The sequence below is a fragment of the Lepus europaeus genome, chromosome 7, assembly GCF_033115175.1.
Source record: "Lepus europaeus isolate LE1 chromosome 7, mLepTim1.pri, whole genome shotgun sequence".
Classification (NCBI taxonomy): domain Eukaryota; kingdom Metazoa; phylum Chordata; class Mammalia; order Lagomorpha; family Leporidae; genus Lepus; species Lepus europaeus.
This window is the reverse complement of record NC_084833.1, coordinates 37,962,651-37,988,669: the sequence shown is the minus strand read 5'-3', so window position 1 is coordinate 37,988,669 and position 26,019 is coordinate 37,962,651. Positions and strand designations below refer to the sequence as shown.

Here is a 26,019-nt window from a genome sequence, read left to right as displayed (position 1 = left end):
CTTGAAAGCACAGCAGTTACACACCTACACACAGGTGTCTACAGAAACATTTCAACCACAGAAAACAGACTCCAGCTTCTCTTCACCCCCAAAGACCCGGGATTTCACCCTTTCTCAGTCAAAAACCCTTCTACTGAAGGCATTTTATTGCTTGATACATTTCCATGCTTTTTAAAAGTTCATGATAGTGACTTAAGCCTTGTACTGACACCTATTCCTACAATCCATTGTCTCTCATAGCTGGGTCATTTCTTTACAAATTAGTTTTCTGATTTTCCAAATCTCTTACTTGAACTTATTTTCCAATGATTTTCATTCTGAAGTGTTCTCAATCCTCCATCTCTCAAAACTCCAATAATCTTGAAATTCCATGAGGTTCTTTAATCAGAGTAGACAGAAATCTGAAAATTCCTAGTGAATTCTGCTCTTCCTATTTTTTTCCAAACATAATTTAAAGGTATGTTTTCTGGGTATCAACAATAAGAACCTGCTAATTTACTACTTGACAATTATTTCCTTTAGCAAACAAGGTCCTAATGCTCCTTTACATGAAAAACAGCAAATACAAATAGGCACCTCTCTAAGGGCTTTGGATACTGGCACAATACTTGCCAGCACATTTGCTGCAGATGAGAGATGAGGGAGCTGAGGCACAGAACAATCAGGGAACTTGATGCAGATTACACAGTAAGGGTGGAACTGCAATTCAAATCAGAATAGCTGGGCTCCATAGTCTGTGCTGTCAATCACATACCACACAGCCTGTCTGGAAATAGGGAATTTTTTTCTGACGTTATCTTTTATAAAAGACAAAGCAAAGTATAAAAATCCGAAGTTTCATTTTAACAATCAGCAGATTATGCTTTTACCTTATGTAAAAAAGTTTTCAGAAACACATCCATTGTATGGTTGTAAATTTTTTCAAACCCAGTGAACAAGGACATGACTCATACAAATTTACTTTAAATAAGCTATAGATCAGAATTAAACTCATAAATGAAGCGATCTATTGAAAAAGTGTTATTTCACATCATTTTGGATATTAACTAAAAAATGCATACTACTTCTCAATATTTTAAAAAACCATGTCCAAATACAAATTAGTTTGGAAGTGTTGAAAATTAACGAGTCAGCAACTGATTTGTTTCTTTCCACTAATTTTCCACTACTGCAACAACTTTTAAGGAACAAAGCTAGTGAATTTGGGATAATTATTAGTAGCAAAGGAGACAACAAAATATAAGTTAGAAAATTCATAAACATACATTTATTCAGGAAATACAATTACTAAAGTCCTTGATATTTCAATGATCATTCCACATTATAAAATTTTCACAACATGTACTCTTTTAAGTCTATACCAAGCCATGCTGACATTCTTTTCAGATAAGCCATAACCATTTCTTCTATTAAATGATGTAATATCCATTTTAATTATAAACACAGTATTTGAGCCAAACTACTTAAGTTCTTGACCAGAAAGCTTTTAGAAATTTAGAAGAGAAGGACAATGATATTTTTAAAAAACACATCTGAATCATCAAACCCTACAATACAAGGCCACTATAATCCAGTAAATGGTTAAAGTGGCCATATTAAGACAGCAAGTAATTATCATTGACAACATTTCTCACCTGCAATTTCTGAACATGCTTTTTCAAATAATAAACACTTATTTTTCTAAGTTTTAAAGGCAATGGGGGCAGAAAGATGACATATACTAAAAGATTACTTTTAAACTACTGGTAGATTTATTTTTTAAAAAGTAGACTGCAATTACTTTCCAAATAAGGAATGCCAAGTTGCCTTTAATGCTTAAGAAATATAATCAATCATTAAATAGCTGCAAATTGAATTATTCCATTCCAATACTTCCAAACAGAATCCAGTGTAATTAGATCATTTTACAAAGGTGAAAACTACTGGTTCTCAGCGCTGGGTGTCCATTAGAATCACCAGGAAAGGTTTAAAAAAATGAGTGCTTCTGACTTAGTAGTTAATAGGTATCAATATTCCTCAAGTTCTGTAGGGTGCTCTGATGTGCAGCAAAAGTTTTAGTCAACCCATTTTGAACTATCAAGACAATAAATGGAAACTGAGCAGGGGGATAAGTTATACTTGTAACCTATAAATCAAACACCTATTATATACTTACTATGTGCCTAGTTTTATTCATGAACCATTCTTTTATAAGATGAAAATTCCCTTCATTTCCTTTCTATACTAGACCACTACTATACCTCTTTGCCACTGAAGGATTGAATTTCTCTGTGGTCAAGATTTAAAATTCTGGGAGACACTAGAAAACTGCATTAATGATGAAAACAAACTACTGCTACTCATGCTCAACAGGAGCAAGCAAAACTACTGTAGTTGGCTCCTTCAAGCTATCCTTATTTTAAGAAATATAAATAGGTGCCAACTCACACAAAGAACAGATTGTGGATTACTGTAGAAAAAACGCTTACTCAACTTACTAAGTTTCAACACCAAAAAGATTTAACTTGGCTGGAAGTTCTGAAACAGCTGAGACACCAAACCAGGAAGCTGTAATTTATAATGAAATGTTGATACGTTCTTAAAAGCTACTGCAGCTGTAGTTACACTAAAATAGGGTTTCTTCAGGGTTTACTTACCCTGTAATGCAAGAATACGAGCATAACAATAATATTACTGTTTTCATATGCACCAATACCTCTCTTTAATATATAAAGCTCTACAACTAATAATTTTACAATTAAATTAAAATAAGTCCATAATTCTTCTATACTACTTTGGTCTCAACATTTTAAAAACATCAATTTTGAAAATATACAATTTAACATGATCCTATCAATAACAAGCACATTTTGTAGTGGACTAAGACACATTCAACCATGCAATCCAGTGTTCAATACCTAAATGATAAATAACAATGCTGATTGACTTTTATTCTGAGAAATCACTGAAACCTGGAATAATCTTTTAAGAATCACAGTGCTCACAAACATGCAGAAAAAGGTATACATTTCTAGTCTTCCTGAAGGAATGTTACAAAATGCCCACTTTTCAAATATAGGGTCAATAATTATGCCAAATTTCTCATACATTTTAATCCACTATCTTCTTTTCTGCTTGTCACTTACAATATTGTGAAAAGTAGGAAACTTCCTATAAGTTGTGACTGAAAACAAACTCTAATTTCAGCCTTTTAGATCCCAGTCACAATCATCCACTAATAGCTGCCTTTTAGTAAAACAGTGACATCCAGTGGACAAATGAAATAAAGTATCTCTCAAAATTCCTATCATTATATTTGACCATAAACAAAGATTACATCTCTAAATCCAATCATTTTTAATAGTTCCTACTCATTTTGACACAGTCTATAGATTCTTATGAATACATTACATCATTAATTTCTATATATCTTAAATAAATCCTTCTCTCTTCTTCCTATTGAAAATCAATTCTTTCAATTGAACTAGTAAGAATGTACAACTCTCGAGGCTAGGGAGATTAAAAGTATTACTTTTTCCTCTTCACTTCTGCCATTTCCAACCACAAACTAACTGGCTCATCTCTAGGAATGGAAGGACCAAAATATAAGAAATATATTTAAATAAAAATGAATAGCATTAAAAAAATTTGCAAGGAAATCTGAACCTGTTTGCATTTATAATTTATGATATACTGAATATAAATAGAAAGGGATGTAATTAGTAATGTTAACAATCAAATTATATCCTTTTGCCTTACCGCTCAAATATTATGAAATACATATTTCAGCAATGATTGTTTCAGTGTTTAAAAATTTGTATAAATCAGTATAAATGAATATCCATTGTACATTATGTTTAAATAAAATTAAAAACTTCCACTGTGCTGAGTTATGATTTACCATTGAGTATATATATTATGTGTGTGTTCAAAGTACAAAATGCAGCAGTGATGTTAACACTGACAGTTTAATGAACTGCTATAGGTGAGACTGTTTAGTTTCTTGGAAAATTGTAAAGAAATTTTACAGATTAAAAAAAATAGAGTAAGCGAAAAAAGAACTGGAGAACTGTTATTTTTAAATATGTAGCCAAATAAAGAAAACATTTTTCCTAAAAAAAGATTAAGAATGTAAAAGTACATTTTAATATTAAAAAAGCATTTTAAAAAATCTATAACAATTTTATGACAAAATCTGCATTTGAAAAAGGCCTGTAAAAACAGCAGGACACAATCGCCCTCATCACCTTTTACTTTTTCTCATCAGAAAAAAGTGTATGCATCTCTGGAACCATAAATAATGTTAAAATAGGCATTTATAAAATGGTAAGAAGGATCTCACGGGATATTTGTTTGTTTTTACAATCACTGGCATTGCGGCCCTCAGTAGGTCACAAGTAAAACTTCTCTAGCTAAAAAGCAAACTGCAATACAAAGTTTGAACTGTATTAGGTCTGTTGCCTGCGTTTTGCTGATCTCATTTTTTCAAAACGTGACTCCATTTCTTCTAGGACTTTGGGTGTATATCGTACTACTAATTTAACCTTCCCTTGAGCTGCTTTCAGCAGTTCTACAGCTTTTTCATGATGTTCTCCTTCAACGCTCTACAATAAAACACACAGGTATAAAATTAGTATCTAGCTTTTGTAAGTAGTTAAAAAAAATAATTTTTAAGTAAAAAAGTTTTAGCACTATATAATATCAACACTATAAAGCTAAGAAACAATCTTACTTTATCATCTTAATTAGTATATTCTGTTTATAGTCTAGGAATTATTTTTTTAAGTCTCAAATCATTCATTTATCAAACCCTATTATTGCCAATATATCTAGCAACTGCATTTATCTAATCAGGGCACAGTACTAATTTAATGTATTGTATTTCACTACTGAAGAGCTAATTATGTCATATAAGCCATGTTAAACACTGCTAATTTACATCGGAAAGAAGCAAAGCACACTTAAAAGCTTTAAAAAGGATCCCTGGACTAAATAGTACTACCTGTCCTTTCAAGGGATTCTTAAAGTTTCTTAGCTTTTTCCTACATTTTATTTCTGTAACTCAAATACACCCCCAACTGGTCACAACATATCACTACAAACAGAAATAAAACTCATTCTTACCACTCCATTCACAGAGAGGAGTTGATCTCCTCGTTTGAGGCCTCCATGCCTATCAGCAATTCCACCTGGAATTATTCGAGATATATATATTGGAGAGTTTTGTTCTTTGCCTCCCATAATATTGAATCCAAGGCCTTCTTCTGTTTTTGGTAGCTCAACAACTCGGGGATGAGAATGTCCTTCACTGGCAGCAAATGCAGCAACTGTAGCCTAAAATACAATTTTACATATTTAAAACTGACCTTTGCTTACTTCAGCTCTTTTGTCTCTTTTTAAAAACTACTTAAAGAGAAAGACCTAAATCTTTCTCTTTAAGGCCAGCATTGTGGCATGGAGGTTGAAGCTTTGCCTGCAATGCTGGCATCCCATGTGGGTGCTGGTTCAAATCCCATCGGCTCCACTTCTCATCCAGCTCCCTGCTAAAGTAACATGTCTAGGAAAGCAGCAGCGAATGTCCCAGTATTTGGGCCCCAGTCACCCAGGTATGTGAGACCTGGAACAAGGTACAGGCTCCCAACTTCGGCCTGGCCCAGCTCCAGCCATTGCAGCCATTTGGAGAGTGAACTAGCAGATGGAAGACCTCTCTGTTCCCCCCTCCCCCAACTGCCTTTCAAATAAATACATCAATAAAACTTAAAAAATTTTTTATTATTAATCATTTGATTGACAAGGAGATAAAATAGTGATCTTCCATCCATTGATTCACTACCTAAATGACCACAGCAGCCAGTGCTGAGCCACGCTGAACCCAGGGGTCAGGAACTCGTTTCTCACATGGGTAGTCTTCCACTGCCTTTGCAGTTGTATGAGCAGGAAGCTGGACAGGAAGCAGGCAGCCGGGACTCAAACAAGCACCTCAGCACTACAAGGGGCAGTTAAACGTGCTGTCACAAAGCTGGTCCCTAAAACTACTCTGGGGGCATATATTTTGATGTCTAAATGCTCATAAATCCACAGGTGGTTCTGAGAAGTATGCCAAGCAGAAGGGCTCTTTAGAGATACCAACTGAAAAGTATGTAGTAAATATTAAGATGTTTCAGGTCTGTCATAGCCTGCTCAGTGGCCAGAACTTCTGTGCAGCTGCATTTTCACAAAGCTTGGCAAGCAGGCTTGCAGGGCAGATGGACACTCTACAAATTAACGAGGAGACTGTCCTCCTGCATGCTGGTAGCCCTGAGCTTTAGAGGCAGATGGCCCAGCTCCTTCAGGGGCTTTTTTGCAGAACATAACCTGCCTATGTTACTTACAGGGAAGTGTCCTTCTATGTAGTCATTTTGGCTTCTATACTATTTGTATTATATGCTAAATAACTAATAGATTAAGAAATAAATATTGAGAAAAAGAGGAGTGCTTATTACCAATGTGAGTGTTTTTTGGTTGCCTTGGCTAACTAGTTACAACTAAAAAACTAAGAAAACCAGGAGATGAAACAGCCAAAATATCTTTAAAACTCAAATTTAGACTAATGTAGACTAATTCTAACAAAAAGTTGGTATTTTTTGTTTCTCTTTGCTTTTAAGGGTAATTAAGTAATTTGGCACCTTTTAAAAATTTATTTGAAAAGCAGAGTGATAAGACGGAGAGATAGAGAGAGCTCTCCCATTCATTGGTTTACTCCCCAATGGTCACAACAGCCAGGTCTGGGCCAGGAGCCAGGAACTCTATCCAGGTCTCCCATATGGAGACTTGGGCTGTCATTCATTGTCTTCCCAGACACAATAGGAGGAAGCTGAACTGTAAGCAGAGCAGCTGGGACTCCAGCATCACAAGTGGTGGCTTAATCAAGACTGTGCCATTTTTTTCATGATGGCTCAGGATACATCAGGACACATGGACAAAATGGGAATGGGGAGGAAGTAAACCAAGGTCTGTTGAATACTATCTGTGAAGCTGTGAAAAGGCCTTATTCTAAAGTTGATGGGACTAAGGCTCAAAGGTCCTATAACTCTATAAGAATAAACACCAAGTTTCTTTTGCTGTTTTCAGTTCTGCCAAACTATACCCACAAGGTTAAATGTTTGTATTCAACAGAGTGTCTAGTGCTTCCTTTTGTGAGCTATCAATGAAAAGTTATAGGCTAATGACTATTTCTAGTATAAGTTACCTACTAGCTTATATTATTAATTTATTCTTTTCTTTTCTTTTTTTTTTTTTTTTTTGGACAGGCAGAGTGGACAGTGAGAGAGAGAGAGAGAGAGACAAAGAAAGGTCTTCCTTTTTGCCGTTGGTTCACCCTCCAGTGGCCGCCGCGGCCGGCGCATCACGCTGATGCGAAGCCAGAAGCCAGGTGCTTCTTCTGGTCTCCCATGCGGATGCAGGGTCCAAGCACTTGGGCCATCCTCCACTGCACTCCTGGGCCATAGCAGAGAGCTGGCCTGGAAGAGGAGCAACTGGGACAGAACCGGCGCCCCGACCGGGACTAGAACCCGGTGTGCCGGCGGCTCAGACGGAGGATTAGCCTATTGAGCCGCGGCACAGGCCTATATTAATTTATTCTAACCAGATGATAGACACTGGTCAATGCTTGAATTATCTGAGGACAAACCTGCTACCTGCAGCTATGAAGAGGTAACCTTCATAACTCCTGATACTCTTCTATATATTTGCAGAGCTACGGCAAAACAGAAAGCCATCAGAAACCTACAGAAATACTCTAGCTCTCCTATTTACTATTTATGTGATTTTAGGCAAGTAATCTATAAATATTGCTTCTTTACCATTAAATGTGCTCAGTAATTCATAACTCAGAATTTTGATGAAAGTCTACGTAATTAATTACACATGGATAATATGTTATTTCTGCATGAGGTGTATACTATTTGTGTAAGTACACTGTCAGTACATTACCTTCATGATAAAATATCCTATAAGCCAATTAAAAAATGTATTCTATTTTTAAGTACCTGAAATATTTTGTGTAGTTTGAAAGATATTGTATATTGGTTTTCAAAATAAGCTTATGAATCTATTAATAACATATTTTAAATATGTAATTTATAAGGAGTTTTTACTTTTGTAAATGAAAAAATTTACCTTTGCAGTTGCATTAGCTCTCACTTCAGGGCTGCTACTGATGTCTACAGTCTCATAGACATGTTCATATACCTGTAAAACCAAAGGTTATCATATTTGATTTTAAATCTCAGATCACACTATGTTTGGGTTCTTTCTGTAGTCAATTAATATGTTGTAAAATATTTGATTAGAAATTCCAAAATTGAGAGGGACAAGTTCTAGTATTTCTTAGAAAAGTTATTTACTCATTTGAAAGACAGAGACAGAGAGAAAGAGAGAAATGGGGGTAGGGGGCGGGAGGGAGACGGAGACAGATATTCCATTACTGGTTAACTCCTCTAGTGCCCCAACAGCCAGGGATGGGTCAGGAGAATGGTAGGAGACAGGAATTCCATCCAGGTCTTCTATGTGGATAGTAGGAACACAAGAATTCAAGCTATCATCTGTTGCCTCCCAAGGAGTACACTAGCAGGAAGCTAGAACCAGAAGTGGAGCTGGGACTAAAACCCAGGTACTACACCATGGGATGTGACCATCCCAAGTAGCATCTTAATCTCTCTTCTAATACCCACCACTCTATTTTTAAAGTTTATAAAGAAAATTCTGAAATCAGGGCCAGCATTGTGACACAGCAGGTTAAGCCACCACTTGCAATGCTGACTTCAGAGCATCCAATTGCACTGCCTTTGATCCAGCTCTATGCTAATGCACCTGGGAAAGCAGCAGAAGATGGCCCAAGTACTTGGGATCCTAACCCTCTGTGGGAGACTTGGATGGAGTTCCTGGCTCCTGGCTTTTTTTTTTTTTTTTAAACTTTTATTTAATGAATATAAATTTCCAAAGTACAGCTTATGGAAGCTCCTGGCTTTTTACCTGGCCCAGCCCCGGCCATTGTGGCCATCTGAGAAGTGAACCAGCGGATGGAAGATCTATTTCTCTTTCTTCATCTGTAATTCTTTCAAACAAACAAACAAACAAAAAACTTAAAAAAAGAAAAAAAAAAAAAGGATATTCTGCACCCCAATTCCAGAGGCTAATCAGTTCAAAATTTTAGTAAATGTGAATCACATTTACTTACCTCTCTCACAGCATTGCAGAACTCACTTTGAAGGACTCTTTGTAAAGCCTGGAGTTTCTGCGGTGGTACCTCCCCACTTCTCTGCAGTTTTTCCAACAATTCAATTGCTCTACAAATATCTAAAGTTAAAAAAAAAAACAACAACTGATAGATAATTTTCTCCAAGGATTCTCTATATGCCTATGTGACAGTGGAACAGTATTCATTTCTCAAGGACTAACAAGAAATATATAGGAAACAGAGGGGCAAAGTGTGCATATGCACATATATGGGGAGGATTTGTGTGGGTAAGTACATACATGGCAGGTGGGAATGTAAAATCTGAGAATGCCACATTTTAGAGTACATTAGGAAAAAATACATGTTGCAAAAGGTAGAAAATCCAGGAAATGGAATCTTTGAGATAGGCAAATTGAAAATAAAAAACTAAATATCACCAGAAAGGACTGGGGCTCAAATGTGATAGAGCCTGTCCTGCTTCAGAACAGCTGGCAGTACTCACATTACCAGGAATGATTAGTTAATAAAAATTATTAGCATCCAAAGCACTGAACAGGATAATTTTCCTTGTGCTGGTGAAATCACTATTCAATTCCTGACTGAAAACATGACATATATGTAGATGCAAAATGTTCATTAACAGGTGTAGTCAATGGTAGGGAGCCAATTAAAACAGTACAAACAAAATTAACTGGTTTGCTTTCAACTTAGGATCATTATCAATGTATTAATTCAGGTAAGTTCAATCAAATAAATGTTTACAAAATAGAAAAATAAAAAACTCTATGACTGTCAATTTCACCTCAACACTATCTGTGTAACATTGGGCAAGCCACTTAATGTCTCAGTTTCTTTTGTACTGTAAAATGGAGACAACCGTATTTTCCTAAGAGTTACTTGATGACTGAACCAAACAACAACGTGAAAAAGGGCCTATCATGCATAAATGTTATTATATGGGCACCAATTAATCACAACACTAAGAGGTTGAATGCTTTTATCCAGATGCATTAAGCATACCGGGCAGTTCTCATTGGGAAGTGTGAGGATACATGCTTATGAATTAAGAAGTTTCAGAGTCAGACTCATGTTCCAATACTATAACTACCTCTATTCTGACTTTTTTTTCTGAACTGCTTTTGCACTCCAGTGGACCAGAGTATTGGCTATTATTCCTTTGCTGTGTCCTGATTGAAGTGGAAGAAGTTCCTAATTTCATGTTATAACAAAGGACTGGAGAGTCTTCTTCATAGAATATTGCCTTCTTTGTATTTGCAGCTGGAAAATTATGAATACATGCAGCAAAGCAGGAACGTGGTTTTTCAATTTCAGGTAATAAAATCTTACACTGATGTTAATCAAATGCAATGAAAACAGACCATCCTCATTCTGCTTTCCTACCACCAGAAAGGCTAATAATGGAGACAGTTGGTTCACTATTTGCAAAGTTATAATACATGAGCCATATAAAAATTTTCAATTAACAAAAATTTAAGAAAGTAGAATACTCTTTACTAAATCTACAGTGCTCAAATTTGTTTTCTAGTGAATCACGTTTTGATGATTTAGAGGGCTCTTGGGATCTTGATCACAGGCATTAATCTTATAAGATTATTACGAGTGTTTGTTAGTAGACTCTGATAGAATTCTACATACAAGTTGATGAAATCTGACTTCATCTTGATAAATGGAACCACTACTAACTTATTTCTACTTCAGTGCTGAGAATTCTATTGTAGAACTATAGAAACTTGGAAAGCAAAACACAAAATCATCACTAATTCCAGAAATGAAGTTCTACATTTCAAAAAACACAAAAATTTAATTCTATTTCTAAATATGATCAATGAAAATAAAAAAGATATTAACAATTCTATTGGGGCTAGTGCTATGGTGTAGTGGGTAAAGCTGCCACCTGCAGCGCTGGCATCCCATATATGGGCACCAGTTCTAGTCCCGGCTGCTCCACTTCTGATCCAGCTCTCTGCTATGGCCTGGGAAAGCAGTAGAAGATGGCTCAAGTCTTTGGGCCCCTGCACCCATATGGGAGGCCCGGAGGAAGCTCCTGGATTCCGATCAGCGCAGCTCCAGCTGTGGTGGCCATTTGGGAAGTGAAGCAGTGGATGGAAGACCTTTCCCCCGTCCTCTCTCTCTAACTCCACCTCTCCAATAAATAAATACATTTAAAAAATTCTATTTACTGTGGAATCAATTTTTAAAATCTCATTTAAAAACAGTATTTTCCAAACAGTACACCAGATTTGGTATTAATTTTAAATTAAAAAAATAAGTTTGCCTTTAGAGTATGAAGATTTACTGCCCCTGAAAACCTTCTGGCCCTTAGTTCTATAGAAAAGTTCAAAAGTGTTTAACAACTATAAATTCAAAATGAATATCACATTTCTTTCCACATGAGCTAGAGGCTCTATGTATTTTCTAATTTGTCACACATTTTGCACTGTACTTAAAAATACAAAAACATGCTAACATTTTAGAATCCTACAACCGCCTTTCATAGAAAAATACCTCCTCCTGTTAACAGCAAACACATTTGTTTCTATCTACAAAGCACAATGCCATTGCATTCACAAGGAAGATGTCACAGTCTTAGGTCTAGCTACGCCCCTGTCATAGAGTGCTGCTTTAATTAACAGGCTGGTGGGCTGAACAGTAACAATCTCATATACAGAGGCTTCCAAATGGTGAACACCATAAGGAGCAAATTAACAATTGAAAGTACACATTTGTTTGTGGGATGGCATGAGAGAAGTACAATAATTCTAAAAATGTACATTGTTGTTAGAGGATATTAATAGGCTATAACTGCAAATTTGACCAAATGTGACAATGTGCAAAATAATTTCAATTTCCACTCTATGCTTTGTTTCCCAATAGTATTCAAAATACTTACCTTGTACTTCTTGATTATTTTCAAGGGTTCTAATGCTGCCTAGTTTAAAATCTGCTTGAAAAAAACGATTTGAGGAGGATGCAGGAATGGAATATTGGAAATCTGTATCAGGAAGCTGGTAGGGGCAGAGTCGGGTATTTTCACAGGCCTGTTCCTCTCTACATTACTCAGTGGAACAGGTTTTATTTTCCTTGACAATCTAAGAAGCAATCAACCTGCCACGGTTTGCAATTGTAGTGTTTATAAAGAAAGCATAACATGGCACCTGCAAGTGTCACTCACTATTCCATCTAGTTGTATAAACTTCCCAAGATCAAGTCAGTAGCATCGTTCTTAAAGCATCCTCTCCTTTACTGAAAGGAAAAGCAAAGCTAGTTTCCAAACACAAGTGACGCTGGGCTGAAAGTAATGTGGTTTGTGCACTACGCGGGGCACTGGAGGAGGTGCCGTGTCTGCTAAAGGTGTGTGATGTGTGGGTGAAGGCGGGGACACTGGGTTTTGTGCGTGCAGGGGTTCGAGTGTAGTCTGTCGGAACACAACGTGTGACGTTTGCTTTTAGAGTTTACAAGTCTCCAAATGCCGCGTCTGCTGTGCCCACCCATGGAGCCCATGTGCTGTGCCTGTATGCGAACGCGGGCAAGGTTGTGTTTAACAGTGCTAAGCACCCGGACAGTCCGTGCTGAACAGAGGGGGCTGGGTATCAATCAAAAGACCTTAAGCTCCCTCCCGGGAGCCGCGCACAGCGACGTAGACGGTTGCCTGCACCAACACCATGGACGGCCTGGCTCGGGATCTCGGGACCTAGACCTTCCCTCCTCACTTCCAGCGACACGGCACTCTCACATACCCTCCACCCGCCTCCGTCCGGGCCTTGGCCGCACTCACCCCTTTCCAGCCGTACAGGTTCCCCCAGCGCCGCCATCTTCTCTTTTAGCCTGCAGACCCACAGGAAATGACGACAGAGGCGCTGAGGCAGGGGCGGAGCCTACCGGAGCCGGAAGGGCGAGGACTAGCGGGTATCGCGAGAGCAGGCGGGTGGCGAGGTGCTTCCCGGCGCTTCCAGGGTAGGAGTATTTGCGCGTGGGAGTTTTCAGGTAGGCTTCACTCCTCAGTTTCTGGTGTCGACCAACTGAGATTAAGAAAAGCCGCTTTCCCAACTCTAACACCTGGGTACAGGTTTCATACCACTTACTTGGCTTCCCCTAGGATAGAGAAACGGATTCAGGGAAATAGAACCAAGACTATAAATAGCTACATACAAAGAGATTTTCCTTGAGGGATTGAGTGGCTCGGGTGATTGTGCAGATTTGTTGTCTGAAAGCTGGAGACTCAGGAAAGATGGGGATGTAGTTCCAATCCAAACTCCAAGGCCTGAGCCCAGGGAAGCTAGTGTTGTGAATCTTAGTCCGAGTGTGCAGTCCTGACAAGGAATTCGGTGCCCGGAATTCCTTGGGCAGGAAAAGATGGGTATCTCAGTTGTCTGAAAGACTGAATCCCCTCTCCCCTGCCCTGTCCCACCCCCATTTCTGACTTTTCAAGTCCCCAGTGGATTGGATGATGCCCACCCACATTAATGAGGGTGATCTTAGTTTATTGATTCAAATGCTAATGTCATTTAGAAACACCCTCACTGACCTAGCATCTGAGCATCCCTTAACGGTCAAAATGACACAGCAAATTAATTATCAGGATTTTTCAGGGGAGCCCATGCAGCTGGCTTGCAGAGTGGTGGCTCATTCACACTGGAGCAGGGCAGAAGACTAAGTGGGATGTCACCAAGAAAAAAAATGAAATTTGCAATTCACCAATGTGGATGACCATTTAAAAAAAAAATGTTTTCTTTATTTGATGATAGAGCGACACAGAGGGAGAGAGAGAGTTCTTCCTGCTGGTTCACTACCCCAAGAAGGCCAGAACTTCATCTGGGTTTCCCACAACTTCATATGGGTGACAAGGATCCAAGTTCTTATGCTACCATCTTCTGACTGCCCAGATGTATTAGCAGAAAGCTAGATGGGAGGTAGAACAGCCAGGACTCTCCTCAACCAGCGCTCATAGATACGATACAGGTGTCAAGCTGTGCCCCAATGCCTGTCCCTTGGCCATGATTATTTTTAAAGTTTTGTTTATTTATTTGTTTGAAAAGTTAAGTGACAAAAAGAGATCTTTTGCCCTCTAGTTTACTCCTTAAATGCCCACAACTGCCAGGGCTGAGCCAGGCCAAAGCCAGGAGCCAGAACTCAATCCAGGTCTCTCACATGGGTGGCAGGGACCCAAGTAATTGAACCATCATTTACTGCTTTCTAGGCGCATTAGGAGGAAACTGGATCCCAGGCACTGTAATATGGGGTACGGTGTCCCAAACAGCTTGGCTCCATGGGTGACCATATTGATACCACACAAACAGTTTTAGTGGAGAGTTCAGGGAAGAACTGGTGATAGGCACATAGAAACTTAAGCAAATGGGGGTAAATGAAATAATTATTAATGCTAAAAAAATTATTAATACTAAAAATCTAAAAAGTTGGATGAGGAAGGAAATATAGAATACAAAATAGATTAACTACATACCATAAAGTGATGGAAAGTACAGAGGGTGATAAAACACTTTATTTTTATTTAGTTGTAAACCTGGTAATGCTATTTGATGTTTTAAAAGAATAAATTTTAATAAAAATGAAAAGTAATGATAAAAGTAATAACCAGAATATAGTATAGTATTTAATATATTTTGAAATCTTCAACTTTTATTAGCCTTGTATGTATTTTTTTAAGATTTATTTATGGGGCCAGCTCCATGACACAGTAGGTTAATCCTCTGCCTTTGGCACCGGCATCCCATATGGGCACTGGTTCTAGTCCGAACTGCTCCTTTTCTGATCCAGCTCTCTGCTGTGGCCTGGGAAAGCAGTAGAAGATGGCCCAAGTCCCTGGGCCCTTGCACCACGTGGGAGACCTGAAAGAAGCTCCTGGCTCCTGGCTTCAGATTGGCACAGCTTGGGCCATTGTGGCCACCTGAGGAGTGAACCAATGAATGGAAAACCTTTCTCTCTGTCTCCTTCTTACTGTCTGTAGCTCTATCTCTCAAATAAATAAATAAAATCTTAAAAAAAAAAAAAAACAGATTTTCCATCTGCTGGTTCAGTGCCCAAATGGCCACGAAGAGACTGGAACTCTATCCAGGTCTCCCACGTTAGGAGACAGGGGCCCAAGTACTTGGTCCATTTACTCTCTTCCCAGGCACATCAATAGGGAGCTGGGTTAGAAGTGGAGTAGCAAGGATTTGAATCAGTGTTCCAATGTGGGATGCCCATTTCTCAAGTGGTAGCTTAACTCACTGAGCCACAACATCAGCCACAGCCTTGTATTTTCAATTTGAAATGTTTGCTTTTGGGATTTTGACATAAAGGATATTAAAAATCTTGACTGCAAAAGCTATGTGACTGTTTGAAAGCACAGACTTACTAGGTTTGAAGTAATTTTTAGTTATTAGACAATTTTCATTTGTTAGATTTATTAATTTGTATTATCAGATGTTTGAATCCTAGGAACTGTAGTCATTCCATTGGTTTGCTACCTTTGATTGGATACTCAGCCCTGGTTCCATCAACTATGCCTTATGGAATAGAGGTAATGGTTAACCTAGGGCTCTGATAGGACTGTAGGCAGAACATCTTCCTTTAGAAAGGGCTGAGCATTGGGACTAGTGCTGTGGCATAGTGGGTTGGCATATCATATGGGTGCCAGTTTAAGTCTAGGTTGTTTCACTTCTGATTCAGCTTCCTGCTAATGTGCCTGGGAAGGCAGTGAAAGAAAGCTCAGATCCTTGGGTCTCTGCACCTACATGTGAGACCTGGATAAAGCTCCTGGCTCTTGGCTTCAGCCTGCCTCAGCCCTAGCTGTTGTAGCCATTTCAGGAGTGAACCAGCAGTTGGAAGACCTCTCCCTGCCTTTCCCTCTCTGTAACTCTTTCAAATAAACAAATTAATCTTAAATAAAAAAGTAAAGAAATAAAGGCTGGGCATGGCAGGCAATGCATTTGGTGTGTGTAGTAAAATATATTACGTATATATTTGGGGAAGACCTTTCAGTGTCCATAGGAGTAGCAACTGGACATGGGAAAAGCACTGAAGTAAATGTTAGGAGCTCTGGTTTCTAATCATAGCAGGGCTACCATATGATAGTGTGATCTTGAGAATATCAGTCTTGCTCTAGACCTGTTTCCTTATCTGTCAACACCACTGAATAAGGTCTGTACATGAAAATTACTTAGCCATAATTAATTACTGTACTCATACAGTAAGTAATACAGCATATATTTATTTAAATATGAATTCCCTTGAGCTTCATAGATTTAATAAACCAGAATCTGTGAAAAGGCCCTGGGAATCTATATTTGAAAACTTTCTTGTGATTCTAACTCAGCCAGCCTGACCTGTGTTTGGGGTTCAAAATGTGATTGTTAGGGTCTCTTCCTCCTAAAATTCTTTTTCTTCACAAAACTGCAGAGATGTATTATTGACCATTATAAAAAGACATAGTGTCCTTGCATAAACGGCAACATTTCTAGCTGATTTTAAAATTCATGTCAGGGGCCAACATTGTGGTAGAGCAGGTGAGCTTGTTGCCTTGGAGTGCTGGTTTGAGTCCTGGCTGTTCTACTCAGGTCCAGCTCCCTGCTAATGCAACTGGGAAAGCAGTGGAAGATGGCCCAAATACTTGAGCCCCTTTCACCCATGTGGATGACCCGATGGAGTTCCTGGCTCCCAACTTAAGCCTGGCCCAGCCCTGACCAGTGTAGCAATTTGGGGAGTGAAGCAGTGAATGGAAGAACTCTCTCACTTTCTGTCTCTCTCTCCTTCTCTCTCCTCTTCTCTCTGTCACTCTGCCTTTCAAATAAGTAAACACATAAATCTTAAAATTAATGTTATAATAATTATGAGGTGTAGGTAAGGAAGAAAAAAGTTTTAGGGGCTACTTTGGGAAGGAAAATATGGTGCTAATTAGCAATCCACTTATACTCAACATATAAAATATTAAAGAATCAACTATTATATAATGAAAAATCCCCAAAATGTTTCCCCCTAACTGGTAAATCCCAGAATATTAAAGTTGGGAGACATCTAGAAAGTCCAATTCCTTCACTTGACAAAAGAGAAAATGGAGTGGTATCCTATATCTCAAAGAAGACTATTAGCACAAAGGAGGGAGAACTACTTTTGCCTTTATGCTTATGCCAGGTTATTAAATCACTAGGTCTCTTAATTAAGAGTTGCTCTTCCTGTGGAAGCACCCTTCACCTGTTGCTTCCTCACTTTACTTCCTGCCACAGATGAAGAGGAGCTTTAAGATTAGAACAGGAAGGTTGGGTCCAGACAAATCCCAGTGAAAGCTAGCTCATGCGTATTTTGTCTTTGTAGAACAAATAGAGTCCTAACCAGGCTGTCTGGGTTTGAAAACTTTCTTAACCTGAGACATTGTAAAGATGCTGTACCTAGATAGCATTAATAAAGAGTAAAGAGGAGTTGGTGGGATAAGTTTGGGGTAGAGGGTTGTCTAGGGAATTTAGAAAAGTGGAACATAATATGGGGAAGCAAGATGCTGCAAGTGGAATTTCTATTTTGTTCTCTATCAAACCATACACAAATAATCATACTATATGAAATACACATTTAAAAACAATTTTGCATGATTGTTGCATAGAACATTTCTCTTAATTAAAGGGATGCATTCAGATTTCTAACAGTACAACTAAAGTTTTAAAGTTTCATTTCTCGGGGCTGGTGCTGTGGCGTAGCGTGTAAAAGCCACCGCCTACAGTGCCAGCATCCCATATGGGCACCAGTTCGAGTCCCAGCTGCTCCACTTCCCACCCAACTCTGCTATGGCCTGAGAAAGCAGTTTAAGATGGCCTAAGTTATTGAGCCCCTGCACCTGCGTGGGAGACCCAAAAGAAGCTCCTGCCTTCTGGCTTTGGATCCGTGTAGCTCCAGCTGTTGTGGCCATCTGGGGAGTGAACCAGCAGATGGAAGACCTCTCTCTCTCTCTCTCTCTTTATCTCTGCCACTCTGTAACTCTGCCTTTCAAATAAATAATTTTTTTTTAAAAGAAAACTTTCGTTTTTCCTTTTTTTTTCCCCTCAACAGAGCTTCTCTGATATATGCTTCAGAAAAGTAAAATGCCGGATAAATAGTTTCATTTATTTAATGGTATTGTCATGTAAAATAGGTTTCATTTTAAAATGGATTAAATAATATATAAAAATACTTGGTCTAATCACTTAAACATAGGAAGATGAGGAGATCTCTTCAAGCACATCTTTTGAAGGGAACTTTTATCACAAATCTCGCATCAAAACATAAAACCCCATCTTGAAGTTCTAGAGATCTAAAGTAAACCCTACTTCTTGTTAGGATAAATTGCAGATTATTTTAAAGTGTAAGGGTTGACTTTTTTAATGTCAATTGTTTCATCATCACTCCATAGTACATCTAAAGGCACAGATTGATGTATTTTTCTGGCATCTTCCTGACGCACCCTTGCCCTAAATAAATCTGTTTGCCAGGATCTTGTCGCTTAAATTAGCCATCTCAAACTCGTGGTCCTGCCAACACAGGCAATTGTGCCAGTGTTCTCAGCATCTACTGGCACATGAGCTGTTGCCTTTCTTTGGCTTTCTATGACTACCTGGGGCTATCATCCTTCCTTCAGAAGACAGCAGTATGGCTTATGTGTCCCTGAAAAATACTTCAGAATTGGTCAGACTCATGCTGGTTCTCTCCAGGGTGTGCATCCTGCAAGATGAATTTTCAGACACAAAATATATTGTTCAGAATTTGTCGTGAACATACTTGCAGACTGGCAGAGCCACCTGCCAGAGATGAGAACCTTTTAAGTTGTTGTCAAACGTCATAAAATGTGTTCCATGATTAATTTTGTGGGCACAGATTGGTTTTTGCATAGAGTCCAAAATTTGGGATATGTCACAGTGACTAAATGGCACCGGCATGCTGAATGAATTTGGAATTTGTTTTGTCAAGTGTGGGAGCAGGCACACAGATGGGCTTTGATCCAGTGGTGTTGCTTGGAATTCTCATTATAGCAATGATGTCACTTGTCACGTGCAGTGGCTGATACTGCTGCCAAATTATGGAAAAAGCAAGGCATATAGGAAAGCACACAGGCCAAATAAGGGGGAGGGGAGTGGGGGAATGGGATGTTTCACTATTAGCTAACTTCTACATACAGGACATCATTGTTTCAGGACTGCAAAAATACATGGTAGAAATATAGGCAGAGAAGAAAATTTCCAACTGAAAGTGCCCTTTAAAGGAAGTTTTCACTTCTCAGAGAAGAATATCAGGTAAAAATTTTTAGATTAGATTATGAACGGAATCTTTGAGTTGCAAACAAGAGTCTTTCTGGAATATCTAATCAACCTCAAGCCAAGGCATTTTGCTTTGTAAGAAAAGCTTTGTTTATTCCAAAGACCAGAGAAAATGAAAATGATAAAAAAAAAAAAAAAAAAAAGGAAAGCTTACAGTGACAGAAGAAGTACAGCATATTCTCACCAAATGCGCACATCAAAATTCTCTGCAGGGCTTTCAAAATGTATTCATGGTGCAGCTAAAGCACTGTTTAGAGGAAAATTTATAGCTATAATACCTATATTAAAAAAAGGATCAAATCAATAGTTTTTCCCTTTCTCTTAAGATACACACAAAACAAAGAGCAAAGTAAACCTAAAATAGCAGAAGGAAGGAAACAACAAAGGTAGAGCACAGAACAAAATCAAAACAATAGAAAGAAACTAAAAGTAAATGAGAAAAAAATCAACAAAGTGACAATAGTTTGACCAGTAGAAAGGAGAAATTACTAAAATCAGGAATAAAAGAGAGGACATTACTACTAACCCTATAAGAGCAAAAGGAATATAACTGACAATTATGAAAACTCTCTCCATTAAGTAATATACTATATATAACTGAATAACTATATATATTATATATAACTATGTAACTACAAATGTGCTAAGTTGCCTAATTTATTAACCTATGATTTTATATTTATATGTACATATAGATAATTATAAATGTTCCTGCTAGAGGCCCAACCTATAAATTTTGTAAGTTTTGATTCAGAAACTTCCAAGTATGGCACAGACAATTGTGATTTTTTTTTTTTACTTTATTTTTTTATTTTTGACAGGCAGAGTGGACAGTGAGAGAGAGAGACAGAGAGAAAGGTCTTCCTTTGCCGTTGGTTCATCCTCCAATGGCCACTGCGGCCAGCACATCTCGCTGATCCGAAGCCAGGAGCCAGGTGCTTCTCCTGGTCTCCCATGCGGGTGCAGGGCCCAAGCACTTGGGCCATCCTCCACTGCACTCCCTGGCCACAGCAGAGAGCTGGCCTGGAAGAGGAGCAACCGAGACAGAATCCGGAGCCCTGACTGGGACTAGAACCCGGTGTGCCGGCGCCGCAAGGTGGAGGATTAGCCTGTTGAGCCACGGCGCTGGCCTATGATTTCTGAAAACAATGAAAGTTTTTGTGGTATGCAGTCTTTGAGAACTACTGACAAATTAAATATTTATGTATCAATTAGGATTAAGTACATCTGTATAAAACCACAAAAGTCCATAGTAGATGTTTAGCTTAGTGGTTAAAATGCCAGTTAAAATGTCCACATCTCATATCAGAATACCTGGGTTTGACTCCTAGCTCTGGCAACTGATTCCAGTTTCCTGCTTAGGCAGACTCTGCGAGACAGGAGTGATGATTCAAGTGATTGGGTTCCTCCCATCCATACAGGAGACCTGGCTTTAGTTTTCATCTCCCATCTTTGACCTGGCACAATCTTGGCCATTGTGAGCATTTGGGGAGTTAACCAATGGGAGCTAGCTCATTGTCTGTCTCTCTGATTCTCTCTCTCCCTCTCTCTCCCTTTCTCTCCCTTTCTCTCCCTCTCTCCCTCTCTCTCCCTCTCTCCCCTCTCTCCCCTCTCTCCCCTCCCTCTCCTTTCCCCTTTCCTCTCCTCCCCTCCCCTCCTCTTTCCTCTCCCCTCCTCTCTTCCCCTTCCCTCCTCTCCTCTCCTCCCTCCCTCCCTTCTTCTCAAATAAATAAACAAATAAAGATTATAAGAAAGCCCAGAAAAGTTCAAAATAGCAGTGTTTAAAGTGCGTAAAAGAAACCCAGAGATAGATAATTCAGAACAAGTATGACAACTCCAACACAGTGTCATTATTTCACGAAGCACGTTTTGAAAGTAGTCCTTTTTCATCTAACAATATATTATAAATATTTTTTAAAAATATTTATTTGAAAGTTAGAGAGAAACAGAAATAGAGACAGAGAGATAGTCCATCTACTGGTTTACTTTTCCAAATGCCTGCATTAGCCAGGGCTGGGCCTAGCTGAAGCCAGGAGTCCAAAATACAACCTGGGTCTCCTTTGTGGATGGCAAGGATCCAAGTACCTGAGCCATCACCTGCCACTTCCCAGGGTACATGTTAGCAGATGCTCAAATCAGAAGCAGAGTTAAGATTCAATCCCAGCTTCTTTGTTTTTCCCCACAATCCCAGGCCATGGTTTCCATAATCAAATTCACTCATGATGTGAGATGACTGTAGGAGTTCCAGTCATTATATGTGAGTTGCATGCTAGAAAAAAAAGTAAAAGGAACTGCAGACTGTAAAAATCATCCTTCCCAATGGAATCAATTGCTTTAGGTGGGATTTTAAGCATGCTTCCAGAAATTCCACATATTTTGACCCATATCTTATCAGCCATAACACAGATACATAACTCCATCTTGCAGTAAAGGAACTAGGAAATAGTCTTCTATTGTGAATAACAAGGGACACAGCTATGAAACCCCAAATTTTTTCTAAGGATGAAGGCAGAAATGAATATTGGGATAAGCCTTTGGCAAGCATTGCCATAGCATACCACAACCTCTAAAACGTAAATAGATTTAACTATTTCCAGGAGAATTGTAGATCAATAGATTTATTTCCGCACATTGGAAAGTTTCCAAATGATTAACTCAGAGGTATTTACTGAGAAGATGTTATGGAAGAGAGAAGAAATCCCAGGTGTATTTCTGGCCTCAAACAACTTTCAAGAAATCTGGGTACATGAAACCTATATAAATGAAATAATCCAAAATACTTCTACTAGTATAAACTGAAGTTCTGTGTCCTATGATTTGAACCACTTCTATGTCTTTATCTTTCAAACTTAAAATTCATTCAGTATGTAAACTGATTAAAACTAAAAACACTTTACTATGCTAACCTAAACTGAGTTTGTAAATTAATATTCACCCAATTATAAAATATTCTAAAATGTGAGAATAAAATAAAGAAACCTTTTTTCAGATCCATTGTTCTTAATGCTTCTTAAAACTTCTCAGGAATGACTGAAGCCCTGCATTAGAAAGAAAAAAAAAAACAGCATTGGAATAATTTTTAGCTTCTCAATTCCCCAACTGATCTAGTCATTACATGGCTATTCAAAAGACAAATAGACCAAGGCAATAGCCTTTTCAGATCAATTCAGCAAATGTGGTCCAGTTACCCATTGTACTAAGACACTATACTGGGCACTAGGGATACCAGGAAGATATTCTGTGCTCAAAGAGCTCACAAACCGGTAGAAGGGGGCAGACTTATAAGCAACCAATAGAAACAAAAGAGAGATGGTGCTAAATGTTACTCTAATAGTTGCTGCTATTGCTTTAGTTGTGGGGATTAAAAAAAAATATGAAAGGTTTAGTAAGAGAGGGAGAGACAGAGAGGTTTTCCATCTGCTGGTTCACTCTCCAAATGGCCACAATGACCAAGTCTGGACCAGACTGAAGCCAAGAGCCAGGCTTCTTCTGGGTCTTCCACATGGGTGCAGGGGACTGAGGACTTGGGCCATCCTCTGCTAATTTCCCAGGCACATTTGCAGGGAGCTGGATTGGAAGTGGAAAAGCTGGGACTTGATCCAGTGCCCATATAGGATGCTGGTGCTGCAGTTGTGGGGATTTTAACACAGGTGCAAGTGTTGTGGAGTAGAGGAGGGAGAAAAGCTTTCTTATTGGAGGTAACCGGAGAGCAGTTTACAGACCAGTGTTTCTCAATCAGACATTTGAAAGGCATTTGGCAATATCTGGAGACATTTCTAATTTTCAGGACCTTGGATGGTAGTGGGGATGAGAATTGTTAATGGCATTTACAGAGAAGAGGTCAAGAGGCTGTTTAACACTTAAGAACATACAAGACAATTTCCCGCAACAAAGAATTATCCAGTGCAAAATGGCAGTAATAATGAGGGTTGAGAACCTGTGGTAGCAAGAAGTCAGCATTATACAAAGATGATGGGAATGGGCACAGTGGGTCTTGAGTACACAGATGGGGTTGGGAAAGATGTAGAAGAAATAGGGTTTAATATTTAAACTGACACAGAATGTGGAGGCTGATGAATGCTTGGATTTTTTCTTTGAGTTGGAATTAGCTTTTAAAGGGTTTAAAACATTGAAGCAATTGAACTGTGTTTTAGAAATATAATCAGAGGGAGATGCTCTGATTATCAGCATATAGTAAGAAAATTCTTTTGAAGGAGAGGATCACCTTTTTTTTGGCGTTGTCTGTTGTCAATCTCTGGTTGTTTGGTGCCAAAACAGTAGAGAAAAAAGTAGAAAATGCTGAATAATTGTACCAGCATGGGATGAAGAGTGAAGAGCTGAGGTAAGGGGGTGAGAGTGGTGCGATGATGCAATTTATACTATGAGACCTTTCCCCATGACCTCCAGATCATTACTTATGTTTGCAAAGATCACAACATACTTATTGTATTTAGATTTATGACGATTGAGGATTGGGAAATGAGGGTGGTGACAAAAAAGGTAAATGGTGGCTAGAAGTGGGGCAAAGAATTTGGGTGCTTCTATAGTAAGAGTTTCATCTCTTATACCCTTCTTCCAGATCTTGTGGTCCTGCCTCACCGAACTGCTCATGGTCCTCGGGTATGTCATTGCTCAGTCATACTTGTCTGCATCCTGACTTGCCCTTCGTTTTGTTTGGCATACTTCTCTTCTGTGTCTAGCAAACCTCTGCCCACCCTTGAAGGCTCACTTCAAATGACACTTTTTCCGTACTGCACTTTTCATACAAATTATCAATGTTGTATTGTGTTTGCTGAAGTGTCTATACTCCCCATTCCTTCCCTTCATGGGTAAGAATGGCAATTTGATCACCGTGGTCTCTCCAGCATGTAGCAATCTGTCTGGCACATTATACATATTTGGTGATTGCTCATTGACTAAAACATGGGGAGGGTCTGTGAGTGTTGATATATGCCTACGTAGCCTTTGCCTGGATGTTGTTAAAACGATACTTTTCCTGCTTATTAATTTTGTGCTTTAAACTTTATCCCTAGCTTAAATATTTCCTTTCACTAGATGATATTCCACCAGGAAGAAAAAAATCTGGAGAATGGTTATAAACCTTAAATGAATGGGCTAAAATAATATTTAATATGCTTTTTAGAGTACTTCCATGTTATTAATTTAACATCGACCTGCTTATTGAGATTCCATTATTAAGGAAACAATTGTAAAAATCATTAAGAGCATTTCTATAGATGTCAGCTTGTGACTCATCTTCCTGGCTCTCAATGAACTTGACCTGAACTTCCCTCATTCAGAGTATCAGATAAAATTTTATTGTTCAAATTTTTAGTAAACATTTATTCATGGACTGATTTTATGTGATTTTATTGTTGTTGTTAATATGAAGAATGTTCCAAACCAAAAAATAAAGAAAGAAAGAAAGAAAGAAAGAAAGAAAGAAAGAAAGAAAGAAAGAAAACAGCTAAGCTGCAGATGTAGACCAATGCTCAGGTATTAAAAACCCATTTCCAAAACATCTTCCCCATCTGGTATCATGCAATACTGTCTCAGCAATTCATGAGTGTTTCCCTCAAGTTAAACCATGAAGTGTTTAATCATTGTATCTTCTTTGGGGCTAGGGTAAGACTCTTCTGACATCAGAAACCTGTATTTGGAATGGGATATTTTGTCCTTTTTGTTTGTTGTTTTGTCTTATGTTCTCCTTCAGAATTTAGCAAATTTCATTATGAAAGTATAAGCAGGCTCATATTATGAGTATTTAACTCTGTTAGGATAAAGTTTAATGGAGGAGCCACACATCCTGGATATGAGGCAGTGTTGCAAATGACACCAATGTTTCAAATACCCCCAGAGCCCTCACCCTAGGTTCTGGCATGACCCTCACCTTCCTTCTTCAATGAATACTCACAGCTTCTCTACCACAATCTGCCTGAGTTGATCACAAACAATTTCACTTCTCTTTACCCTTATCCCAATTTACCATGTCATTCCTTATAACCCAGACCTACAGCTCATCTGTTTATTCCTTATTCTAGTCCCAACTCCTATTTCCTCGTCCTCCTCTTCTTTGTTTTTTTTTCTCTCATCATCAGCAAAAATCTTTGTACTCTCAACTTCTTTGAGTGTCCCCTGTACATTTTTGCTCTGTAACCTGGATCTTCCAAAGTCCTGCTTTCTTGTAGCCCAATCAAGTGTTGCTGGTATCTGTTTCATATTGCTCTGAGTTAAAGCAAAAAGCCTAGAATCATTCTAGCTTGTTTGGGAATAGAGTCTGACTTTTGTAGGTTCAGGAATATATGGGCAATATTTGGAATGCGATTTTGGACTAGAATTCTGTACTTAAATGTGGAGGAGATGTCTCATTGGTTTCCTTTGCTCTTGACAGACCCAGTTTTCTTCTTCCTTTAGTACCTTGACGTGAAACTTATAACATCATTACAAGTTACCCTTCTTTATTGAAGTTACTTGCTGACTTTGTACCTCCCATCATGTTCCTTGAAGATTTAAGCTCCCAATTCA

General features: G+C 38.5%; 1 protein-coding gene and 1 long non-coding RNA gene across 2 annotated transcripts in view; one reads left to right on the top strand and one right to left on the bottom strand.

Annotated features, from left to right (window-relative positions):
• Nucleotides 1–1,240: 1,240 nt before the first annotated feature.
• LIN7C (lin-7 homolog C, crumbs cell polarity complex component) lies at nt 1,241–13,071 on the bottom strand. Its single transcript, XM_062196378.1, has 5 exons — nt 12,993–13,071; nt 9,197–9,315; nt 8,137–8,208; nt 5,104–5,313; nt 1,241–4,583 (listed from the first exon to the last, which is right to left on the bottom strand). The coding sequence occupies exons 1-5, from the start codon at nt 13,027–13,029 to the stop codon at nt 4,428–4,430; spliced, it is 594 nt and encodes a 197-aa protein (XP_062052362.1). The 5' UTR covers nt 13,030–13,071; the 3' UTR covers nt 1,241–4,427.
• A 45-nt stretch (nt 13,072–13,116) lies between these two features.
• LOC133764385 (uncharacterized) overlaps nt 13,117–26,019 on the top strand; it is a 37,719-nt gene continuing 24,816 nt past the window's right edge. The window contains exons 1-2 of the long non-coding RNA XR_009866446.1: nt 13,117–13,201; nt 24,074–24,114. This is a non-coding gene — a long non-coding RNA (uncharacterized LOC133764385). The remainder of the gene's footprint in view (nt 13,202–24,073; nt 24,115–26,019) is intronic.